The following is a 12147-nucleotide window of genomic DNA, read 5'->3' on the forward strand; positions in this document are numbered from 1 at the left end:
GAAGACGACGAAGAGAAATAGCAGCAGACAGTTGTTAGGGGATGAATGTCAAGCATGTGAGGAGTTTTTTCATCTTGTCCTACCCTTGGCTGGATCAGGAAAGATCCCGTGGCTCTGGCTCTTGATGACAGATGATTTGGGGGAGTCCTGATTGTCGTGGGAGGTGGAGCCCATGGTTTTAGGGGAGGAATGCTGCGAGGAGGGTTTAGAGGAGCTGTGTCTGCTCTGGCTTGAGTGGGAGCGTCGGTGGTGGTCGCCCTCGCTCTGCTCCTTCAGGGGGAGCCACCGTGGGATATTGTCCAGCTGGGCTGTGTTGGATAGGTCTATAAGGACCTAAGGAGCAGACGCAGCAGTTTTAACGGAGATGGGAATCAAAACACACAGGTTTACGTCTCACAAATACAAGTTCACGAGGAGGTTTACCTCTCCTAAGAAGTCATTGGAGGAGCACTTGTCGTAGTCCCACACGCTGACCTCCAGGGTCTTCTTCCTTAGCTGATACAAACACACAGGTATAGTGTCTTTCACAGTGACCTTGTTCTGTCTGAATGCACGAATAAAAAAAAGCTAAATAAACCTTGAAGAAAAACGTATGATAAGGGTTTAAAATGGGAACAGATAGCTTAAAAAAAAAAAAAAGACAACAGAAGTCCAGAAATTTGCTACGATAAATTTGGGGCCAGTGAATCTAAATTGATATAATTAAATCCCCGTGGCATATCCCATCTGCTCTGATAAAACCAATGGATGGAAGCTGTTCAGCATGCTGGCAGAGAAGGGGCAATATATGATTTATTGTACCACTCTCTACATGGCACAACGTGAGTTTTTTTTCCTTCATGCTTCAAATAAATCGTTTAATTATAGTTATGTTCCTAATTTCGATGAGATTGGGCCAAGATCGAGAGGAAAGTGCCGCTTTTCACCACACAAAAGGAACGTTTTGATTGAAACAGCACATACCTGCTCCAGGAGGATGTTTTTATAGATGACAGTCTGGTTCCACTCCGGGTTTACACTCTTGCCTGCGTGTTTGGACTTCCTCTTGTTTTCGGCACTGCGGGGAACACATCACAGCAAGGACTTGGTTACTGGAACGCGATAGCCCTCCTGGTTAGTGGACCAGCACAATGCAATGAGCAAAAGATTGTGGAGCGGAGGGCACAATGAGGGAAAGAGAATGTAAGTGAGGCACATTGTTTGGCATTAACAATGTATGGGCCTACGTGCATGGGCAACAGGGTGCGATGTCAGGGTTTACGGCGAAAAAAAAGTCCATTTTGTGTAACCATTGAGTCGATTAGTCGAAAATTTGGATGATGTCCTAAAACAAGTGAAAATGTAAGCCAGTATTGACAGACAATCTCCTCATTTAAACTGCCAACAATCCAAGAATCCTTAAATTAATGAATCAGAAAGAGACAAAAACACAAAAGAAAGAAGCCAATTTGAAGTAGACTCTTTGCTTTCTTTTTTTTCTGGCTTATTATTTGACACTTGTTTTGAGGAAAGTTAAATGTCACGGCAGACTCAACTGAATACATTAAATGCACATTTTTTGCGTTGGTATACGTTGTAGATCATAGGACGAAAAAGAAGTCTTGAAGAGTTAGTCTGGTAAGTAATGGAATGAGGAAGGAGGTCAGAGCAGAGAATGGGAGTGTGTTTTTGAATGTGGCGGGGAATCAAGGGGTACATTAAGATGTCGGGGCACGAGATTGCACAGCACGGAGGGATTCTAATCACAAAACAGGGACAAACTAAAGGATGCCGGATTGAATGTTAAGATTTCAAAAAAGGATGATTTGGAAGAAAAACAGACCATCTACCAAGGAAACACAACAGTTAGCTCGGGAAACGTTAACTGTCAGCACAGGGGACTTCATGTTTCTATGTGAAGTTAATGGAGGATGTTAATATTCAGGGGGTCGGCTTTTCTAAAATGCAACAAGAACTACGCCTCAGGGTGAGTGGAACAACATGAGAATATGGGGACCAGAGAGAAGGGAGTTAGTGGAACCACCTTTACAATAAGCCAACAATTAGTTTAAAAAATAAAAATAAAATAAAAAACAGCCTAGACGTTTTGTGACTGTCACCAAAACTGACAACCAAATATCAACCAAAACAAAGTGCCAAAGTGGGCAAGTCACATACCTGGCGTTCTGGACAACCATGACCTGACTGAGGGGGTCCAGCATGCATTAAATATAAAGAACAACATACAGAAACAATAGTCAGAGGGGAGGTGGGGGCTCAAAGAGAGAGTCTGTGGACTGTGAGTGTGTATGTGGGGAGGGGGATTAAATACGTGTTTGTTTAGGGGCAAGAGAGGTGGTCTGTGGTCTGCTGCAGGGGTGGACTGATCTTGTGCTTCAGTGTCACATGAATAGCATGGACGTGTGCTGAGAGGGCTTTCAGGTGATGTAACGCATCCGTGGGCAACCGTAGTGGAGCTGTGAGTGACCAGATTACATTTATAAATCACTTCAATGGACACAGATTGATACATGCCGGGATCCAAACCTTTTCAGTGTATACATAAAGTCTGACTTTGTTGGCGTTACATGGTCTTTTTTTAGCTGGCAAATCATTGTAACTTTACTGAGCAACAACATTTCTTGTTGGCAAGTCGCCCTGATCAACCTTAACTCCAAGTTGTAGAGCTCTGACTGACAGAAGAAATAATAATTTTAGAAGGAATTCATGAATGCTTGCTGTAACAACTTTAGCTGAAATGATGCTACTGAACATAGACTCTGAGTCTTGGTGACATCACCTATTGATTTCTGAAGAGGTGTTACAAGTCCCAAAGTTATATATTGGAAATGCTGACTTGTCTTTACTACGATCAATCTATGAACAGAAAAAGAGTGGGAGATGAGGCAGAAGTTTAGCCCCCTGATAAACAGCAACAGTGAGTGCACCAAATCAGCCACAAGCCTAATTTGCCTTCAAAAAATTCAAACATTGGTAAGAAAGAAATTTCTGCTGTAAAAATGAGCATTTTGATCAGGCTCTAATTGGTTTCCTTGGCTTTTGGGACAGCCTCAAGTGGACACTCTAGGAACTGCAGTTCCTTGATGCTAAAAGATGCTAACAGAAGAAATGTTACACCTGGCTTTACTGTCAAGCAAGCGGATTTGTTGATTTCTGAGGATTTTTTTTATCTATTTAAAGATATTACCACCAATGCTGTCTATCGTCATTGTCCCAGTCATGAATGTCCATTGAATAAAAATGCTGTCATGTTTGCCTAGATCACATTGTATTTTTTATATGACTCCTCTGTTTAGTGGGCGTGGCATTATTGTACATATCCAATCTGTTAAAGCATGAGAGACACATGCATCCAAACTTGTAAGAACCTCTGAAATTAAACCAGGAGGAGCTTTTTATTTTAAGCCAAACAAATTACTTTATGCCAACGTTACCTATTTATCTCTTCTTTTCCTAACAGCATTAACTTAACCGTCATTTATAACCATCTGTTCACTGCAGGGACTCCATGTGGTTGCCAGGAGATCTGTGATGCATCTGAAAGCCTCTGCATGGAGTGAAGTCCTTGCTTTGATAGCTGTTAGCATGTGCCCTTACACACGAGTATTTTCACACATGCACTTTTAAGTACCTGTTTTGGAAGGTGTTTTTTTTTTTTTGTGAGGGGGCTTCAGACCTGTTGGGTGCCACTTTTCCAATCAGTCCAACCTCACCCTGTGTAAAAACCCACCCTGATGTTTGCATTTACATGTGTCAAACTGAAGGCCTGAGTGGCTGCTGGAAAGCCCTATATTATTGATTTCATCTAAAACCATCCCAGGAAAAAAAAAACCCTCTCTCTCTCTGTCTGTCTGTCTCTCTGTCTTAGGAGACTACACAGCGGTGGAGGTGGAAGAGTCGATTACATTACAGGGCAATCACAGTGAGAAAGGAACCCTGGACTTTTGAGGGAGTGTGGAATCGTATTGCAAGCTATTGATTCCGACTGCACTCACACGTACCGTAAAATACCCATCAACAGGGACAACAGCAACACAACAAGTGCATGAGCAACTTCATATTATTTACATAATGCTGAAGTTATTCAGGAGCAATCATGAGCAGATGAAAGCACTTGAAGCACCCGGAGACGTGTTTTAAAACCTGATGTGTTGTGTAGATATACCGTAGGTGCTGAATTCCTACCAAAGAAAGGTCATGTGTTGCACATTGAAAGATGTTATGGCAAGCCGAAATCGATTACAAATCATTTTCAAAATGGATAAAAATATGGTCTGAGCTTAGAGGAGTGGCTGCCTTTGGAGCCAAGGTTTAAAAGGGAACATGTAGCAGGTTCATGCCTCAACCTTTTTCCTCAGAAAATACAAACTACCATCATGCTGTACATATGAAACACTTTCATCTCTCTCAATGAATTCTTTTTTTTTTTTTTTTTTTTTTTTTTAACTAAACTGACCTTTAACTGGTTCTGAATTTGAGCACATTGTTCTCCCAGTTTGCCAACCCTTTAAACTCACCCTCTCCCAGGTAGGAGATACACCTTAACAAACGGGTCAGAGTAGCCATTGTTGTCCCGCGGGGCAAGGTTTCTGGCCTGGAGGACATGAACTATCAAGTTGCCAAGCTGCTTGTCATAGTGGATTTGAAGCTGCAAAAAAAAAAAATCCCACAATTAATTATAATGGCTTTTCATGCATTTCAGGAGGGAAATGTAAGAAGACAAAAATGCGTAAAATGTAACAGCTTCAAGAGCTAAAGTTACAGGATTTACTTTTTATTTTCTTTCATTTATTCAATTTGATATTTTTAAAATTCTAGAAGAAAAAAATAGTGAGCTTATTTTATACTCCCACATCTAAAACATCAACATTTAAACCTCACAGAGGTCATTCTTTGGTATCACAGACCTGTATCTCTCCAGAGATGGGGTGGGACGGGGTCTTGGTTCCTTCTGCAGTCTGTAGGAGATAAAAGCAACACGCTTACTGCCAGAACAAATGTGTGGGTGGATACTGGTGGGTGTTCATGCTTTACAGTATGAGCTGTACTGAGTCACGCTTTATATAGAGCTCAGGGCTAAAATAAAATATAGACTCTCGGAAACGATGCATCAGCGCTTCTGTTTGGACATGAAGCTTAGAGAATTAAAAGTCGTGAATCGATTCAAAACATGAGGGTGAAATGAAAGTGCTCCTCTAAGCTGATGCTCAAATTGCAAAAACATAAACTACAAATATCTTTGAAGAGACGATACGACACAATACGGTACGATGCGATCAATGAAGAAAAGGTGCCATGATTTATTTATTGCAAGACAATCAAAATAATGAAGTACATCATGATATCTGATTGACTGAAGAAAATGTTGTTTTTTCAATGGTAAGGTGCATCCATATATTTATTACTATAATCTGGTATATAGGATATACTGTATATATTATAATCTGGTATATAGGATATACTGTATATACTGTAATCTGGTGTCTGACTCACCTCTACTCACGCTTCATACTCTAACTTCTTTCAAGACTCTGACATTATTTTACTGTCTTAGTAGTATAATAGTACAATGTACTTTGTATAATGTAATAACTTAGTTACCTCACTGTGATCTTGCCATGAAGTAGGGAAGCAGAGCTTAACATTATCAGTGAAATCTGTATCGAGTGCTGTATTTCTAAATAATAAAATAGATAATAGGAAGTAGCTATTCTACTGTATTGTATGTGTGGTACATACTGTGAGTCAGGACAAGAACATGTTGCTGTATTAATATGTTATCCCAGCACTATTACAATAGGGCTCAGAATGATATTGCATTTTTTTCTGCCGGATCTACTGCATTCACTCCAACTGGTGATCAATAACATCGCTAATTGGTTCTTGAACACTTGGGACTTGAAGCTCAATCTGATTCAACGCAAAACCTGGAAATAATTGCAATAAAAGGAAGAGCTCTTGACTTGCCTTACTGCTGTGGCGTTTCTTGCCAACAGAAGGCGATCCTGGCTGCCCAGGGCTGGAGGTGGCGGAGGTGTTGGGGGGCAGGGAGGAGGTGGACGAGGGAGCCTGCTGCTGGGACACTTTCTGCAGCTCAGCCGCCAGCTGCTTGGGGTCGACACCTGGAGACCTGGGAGGTCTATCACCTACAGCAGAAGAGTCACAGCATGGTCACTGTTGTTTTTTTATATTTCGGATTTACCCTGTTTGTCTCAGGTAAGTGTTTAACTGTTGGCTTAGTTTTGAGTATCTTTGTCGGTTACGCTGTGTTCGGCTTTGTTCCGTTGCTGTTTGTTGTAAAGTGTATTTCTATTTTTCTGTGAAGAAGGAGTATAATGAAACAAAAGCATCCGCACATAAAGAGGCACAAACACATACAAAGAAAGAGGAAAGAGCAAAGAGAAGACTGCATTTTTGTGGGGCTTCTATCAAAACTCTAAGGGGTTGTGCTTCTTTGGAGAACAATCGAATGTTCTCGACGTAATTCAGACAGAAAGAGAAAATAGGCCACAATTAATACAAAGGCAGAACGAGAGAGAAAAGAGAATTATAGATGAAAGGGAAGACAGACTAAAAAGTTACAAGAGACGTGACTTCATTTGGAACCTGAGACGATGGTGTTGGGAGAAAAATGTTTGGGTTGAAGTCATAAAAATACTGGAGCTCACTTTTGCCGTGATCATGGAAGTCCAGATGCTCTGTGTCCCCAGACTCAGAAAGCATGTTGAGATCACTGCAAAAAAAAATACATTATGTACTGGCATGTAAAAGCAATAAAGAAAGTTAGAAAAGAAATACTTTTTTAATCCCAGAGGGAAATGTGGTCGTTACAGTTGCACTGAAACACAACACGGAAGTCGACGAAGAACCAATACGTTTGTGCTAAATGACTCATGCAGGAACAGGAAGCTAGAAATCAGGAATTATTTTTAGACATTACCTTTAGAAGGAAAATTAAGTTCTGCTTTAAAGGTCACTTATTATGCAAAAAACACTTCACAATGGTTTTCGAACACTGACGTGTCCCTAGCCTGTCAGCAAACCCCCAATTCTGAAAAATGTCCACCCGCTTCGTCATTTGCCTGCTTTAGAAGATGTGTGCTCAAACAGACCGTTTGGAGATTTTCCCTTTACGACATCACAAAGAGAAGTGACTCCCCGCCCAGGTGGGTAAAACTACCACATCTAGGTGTTTGTTTAAACATATTAATAAGGATAATGATATGTGACTTTTAAAGGTTTATCGGTGATTTTGTAAATGTAAAAATGTAAATGTACTTCATTTAAAATAAAATCCAATAAATCCATTGTAAAATATTTAGTTTTTCAAAGTCATGTAAATAAAAACATGGGGAAATATGAAAGATAAAGAGACAGGAAATAAAGAAACAACTAGGATGATAATTGCATGTTAACAATAGAAACTAAGAAAGGTTATACTCACAGTCTGACACACACGTCTGCCTCATTACACAGCTGTCCCACAAGCCCTTGTACTTCTTCATAGGTTTTCCCCGTCAGAAGAATACCATTCCACTCCAGGACTTGCATTCCTGTAAAAAATTATAAACTTGAGTTGACAATAACAACAAACAGTATGGCATTTCTCTTGGTTCCTTTTTTTAAGCGAGAGTACAGAAATTTCACATCAAACCAAAACCAAATCAAAGTTTTGAAGGTAGGAGATCTCATTCAGTGTTGCCAGCTCCTCTGCAAGAAAAGTAGCTCTAAAAGTCAGCAAAGGCCATAACCATGCAACTGTGATGGACGCTGCAGTAGAGAAATAACGTTGTGGAAGAGACAAAAAGTGAGTGCAAAAACAACCCTATATATAGAGCGACAAATTAATTAACTTAAAAGTCACCAAGAGGTTATAGAAAGTCTCCAGATAGAGCAAGAAAGTTTCCAAGATGGCAAAACTGCTCTGATTTAGAGGATTATGGGGAATTCATTGTAACCCGAAGAAGGAACAGGTTCAGGGTGTAACAGGTCTTTTTGTTCTGAGAGAAAACAAGCTTTGATTGTTGCACTCAAAGTGAATCAGACTGGGAGCTGAAACTGGAGAAATAAATGCTTGTGACAGACCAAACAACAGCTGTGTGACAAAGCTGCTCGTGCTGAAAGCAGGCAGGGAACTGGGTTAAAATAAATGTACAAAAATGGATCGTATTATTTAAGCTATAAGTTTATTATTTCTATTATCTATTATTTCTAGAACAATCTAAATGCAGTTAATTATTAAAAGAATTTGAAATGATGAAAAAGAAAATATGAGTCCACACAACACAGCAAACCCACGGCATCCTCTAGGTCACACCCTGCGCATTGGCAGGACTTACAACGTTTGAAACAGCTCATCAGCAGGGTCCTTTGTTTGCGACGATATTCTCGAACTGCATGTGTGAGCAACAGGGAAACTCATGAAGTCAACCCCTGATATTAATCATCACATTTCTCACATTTTGACAAGACTTGAGACTGTGTTGCATTTCGAACACATTCAAAGAAACTTCCATCACAGTGAGCATCTCGACGATCTGCGACGCTAAGCCTGACGAATCTGACAACATTTACGCTTATTCGCACCACGGAGGCTGAGACGGCGTGTTCCCACAGCGAAAAAACCGCAGCCATTCTGCTCAGTGTTGATTACAGGGTAATGGGCATTTTCATGTGGAGTGCTGTCTGCCTAACCAACAACACAAGAAAAGAATTTTAACTCTCTGACTGAAGCAATCATCGACAGCTGCAGCCGACATCACATAATTCATGCAAAGGGAAAAAACACAATAATGTAGCTGTACAGCAATGTGGAGTAAAAAAACTGGACTGACCCCCAAATTCAGGCCACAGATTTACCAAATTTTCCCGCTGTATATTCCTTATTGAGTTTTAGAAAGCTTTATCAGAATTATCGAAAAATATTTGTTTTATACAGAGTAGCTATTTGGCTATATGTAGGCTATGGTGATGATCAGTAGACGTGGATTACAGATGTGCCACATGTAACCGAGATCTCTCAAAAATCAAGTACAAAACTAATGAGAATCCTGTCACCCAAACCTTTGTATTCAATGTAATACATATTCCCCTTTGAAATGTTACCGTTAGCTTTTAGCGCAACGCACAGCTGTGCACAGGATTGCTACCATGCTTGTGAACTCACAGTGTCGCTTTCACACACACACAGTTAATTTATCTTGGCGTCAGGTCACATTAATCTGTTAGATCTTTTTTTTTTTTTTTTTTTTAATAAAGTAAATTTAATTATTCAGCTGAAAAAACATAACTGTCAGCCATCAGCAGACTTAATTTGTTCACTATTGTGGATACTTTCTGAATGGCTTCATCAAAGCAGTGGGAGGAGAAAATCACAGAACTGGCAGCAATGTCAAAGGATAAAAATGGAAAGTAGAAGGAGACACAAACTAGAACAGAAAGTACTGAAAGAAAAGCCCACGCTCACCCTACACACATCCACAAGGTACAGACAGATGGCTAGCACACTACACAGGTCCAAACTAAACAGGATTTCTCCCTTCCCATTTCACTCTCCATACATCACCAGAGTGGCAGCTTCAAAAGGGCTCAGGCCACAGCTTTACCAATTGTCCGAGACCCTCAATGTGGCTCGACACACAGAGATTAAAGGGGACTAGGAGCGGACAGATGGACTGGGAGGGTGAGAAGGTTAACAGTTCACAGACTCCCCTATGTGAAATCAATAACCTCATGAAATGTGTTCCTGTTAATATAGCACAGCAATCTATCCTTAGGCGGTGTCAGTGAATGGTGTGTAAGAGCAGAATCACAAGTCATATATCTGTGGGTGGGTGTGTCATGGTATGTAGGTGTTGTGGACCGTGTGTGTGCCAATATCTATATGTGACACATTGATGTCGACAAAGCAAGAACCATCTATGGGTAAAGGATGTCACATTGGTTTGCTGAATGTCGCTAATACTTGCACCACCAGCCTTCATTTCTTCTTGCAGGTTAATGTCCACATTTCTATGCCCTGTTAAAGCTCACACAACCTACAACTTAATCGAAATGTTTTAGATTTTGACAAAGCAAGGAAAGCTTCCCAATGTTCATAGTTTGTACTAAACTCATTTAGCCAGAAGGCAGCTTTATGTGTTTTCTTACTTTAATAAACTAGATCAAGTATCTCCACTTAAACCTCGTGACATAAACAGCATGCTTCAGGGTGTCAATTTGTTTTTTTCATTTCAATAAACCTCGTTAACAGCAATATTCTCACAAAACGAGAGGGAAAGACGAGTTTACCTTCCAGGATCTTTCCAGTTTGTTCTGCAGCTCCACCAGGCAGGACTTTGGCAACATATGCTCCAATGTCTCCATTACTACCAGGGACTTCTTTACCTCCAACGACACGGATACCCAGACCATTTCCTGTTCAGGACCACAAACAAAGACCAGTGAGTGGCTTTGTTGGTTAATCTGTAGTCTCATACTGTTATTCTGTCATTTTGCAATGTTAACTAACAGTAAAAGACAAAAAGGAAGAATGTATGGAATTTATATATTTATTTGGTGGGAATAGACTAAAGACAGGAAGAACTATTTTTCTTTAACTTGGCATTTAAATCTTTTTAGGGCAGCATGTAAAGATTTCAAAATCGGACAGACCAGTACAACGCTGAAGCACGAGAGAACATTGGCTGGCAAGATGTACCCCCAGCCAAAGCTAAAATTTAAGATGCTTTACTGAATATATGAGTCTAAATTTAACCTATTATTTTTTAAAAATCACTCGATCAATTTTAATGAGTGTAATATGGCATTCGGGTAGGAACTTTGCATGAACAGCCATAAAGATAAAGGCATTAAAACTTTAAAAAAAAATTCTCAGTTCCATTGGTTCTTTAGCCACAACTGTCTCTGTTGTAGAGTGTTGACATCATCAATGCTAACCCTATGGCTAATAATCCACTCTTCACACATTAATCTATTTTTGAACTCCATAGGTCACACATAAAAGAGGAATAAAATGACTAAAGTGTTTAAATTAGCACTGGGTCCTTGTAAATATGATGCTTCCTTTGTGTGCCGTTTGCTAATTACATAAGATAATTCTGAGAGTGAGGGATACGCCATTTTGAGCATGGCAATGAGTGATGAGCGTGGAGAAGAGCCAAATCAAAAGGGGAGCCAGGAAATGAAATGTCTGCCTGCTTTGAGCCTGGAGGAATGGTGTGATGGAACGTAATGGCACAGGAAGTGACTTGTGAGTTTCTTGAGAACTGGCATGAATATAAAGTAAATAACGTGCATGAAGCAGACAAGTCATACTTTGTAATCTCAATGAGACATTCTGATTCATCAATTTGTATACATTGTACATGTTTCTGTTGTAGTTATTTTCAATGTATTTTAAGATTAATGACATTGCATAAAAGAAAAATATGCAGAGAGCATGTCTATGAAAGCCAAAGCTGTAAACAGTGCTTATTAGATGCAGACAGTAAGCAATAGGATTAATACAATCTAATGCATGCTTCACAGTCAATAAGACGTTAGCTAATATGTGCCTCAATGTATATCATTCCCAAAGCATGCTGTGGTTGTGGTCACTGAATGTAAAAACTGTTGTAAACTGTGGATCTTTACCTGAGACACTGCGGTCTTTGAGGTCCCTCTGCAGTTTGACCCTGAGGTGAGGGAAGGGGTAATATGGGCCTTTTCCCTGCAGCCCATGCACAATGGAGAGATGTCATATATGTTCAAGATAAATGGGAAAACAGTTCAGTAGGAGTTCTTTGCAACGAAGACGTGTATTGCTTAAAAACACATGACATTGTAAATGTCCAGGTGATTGAGAGTGGGTGCATGCATTTTATTACTTAATGTGTGTACATTACGATCGGCTTCCTTAAAATATATGTTTTTCCTCATTTTACCTGTCTCTTCTCGTGTCCGTTTTCTGACCGTCCATCTCTCGGTTTGTCAAACCAATCTGTTTCTTCTCGTCGCAGGTGGTAGGCTTCAAGTATAAAGCAGGCACTATTTCAGAACCATGATATGAACCTGGACTTTTTCATCTCACTATATTCAGTAGTAGTGTTGTTAGTTAACGTGATGCATGAGAATAAATAAATATTCTATTCAAGAGAAGTCGATACA

The 12147-nt window shown here is 40.0% G+C and overlaps 1 protein-coding gene across 4 annotated transcripts in view; it reads right to left on the reverse strand.

The window, feature by feature from the left end:
* The window catches only part of pcloa (piccolo presynaptic cytomatrix protein a), a 54441-nt gene that overhangs the window by 9979 nt on the left and 32315 nt on the right, over nt 1-12147 (reverse strand). For 3 of the 4 annotated variants that reach the window (XM_079335328.1, XM_079335326.1, XM_079335329.1), the window contains 12 exons: nt 11925-12007; nt 11635-11710; nt 10291-10416; nt 7445-7553; nt 6669-6733; nt 5968-6146; nt 4908-4958; nt 4518-4648; nt 2158-2184; nt 964-1057; nt 424-495; nt 84-333 (listed from right to left, as the gene is read on the reverse strand). In XM_079335328.1, coding sequence (XP_079191454.1) covers nt 84-333; nt 424-495; nt 964-1057; nt 2158-2184; nt 4518-4648; nt 4908-4958; nt 5968-6146; nt 6669-6733; nt 7445-7553; nt 10291-10416; nt 11635-11710; nt 11925-12007 — 1263 coding nt within the window. The remainder of the gene's footprint in view (nt 1-83; nt 334-423; nt 496-963; nt 1058-2157; nt 2185-4517; nt 4649-4907; nt 4959-5967; nt 6147-6668; nt 6734-7444; nt 7554-10290; nt 10417-11634; nt 11711-11924; nt 12008-12147) is intronic. The other variant, XM_079335327.1, reaches the window with a different exon arrangement.

This window comes from Symphodus melops (assembly GCF_947650265.1).
Source record: "Symphodus melops genome assembly, chromosome: 22".
NCBI lineage: Eukaryota > Metazoa > Chordata > Actinopteri > Labriformes > Labridae > Symphodus > Symphodus melops.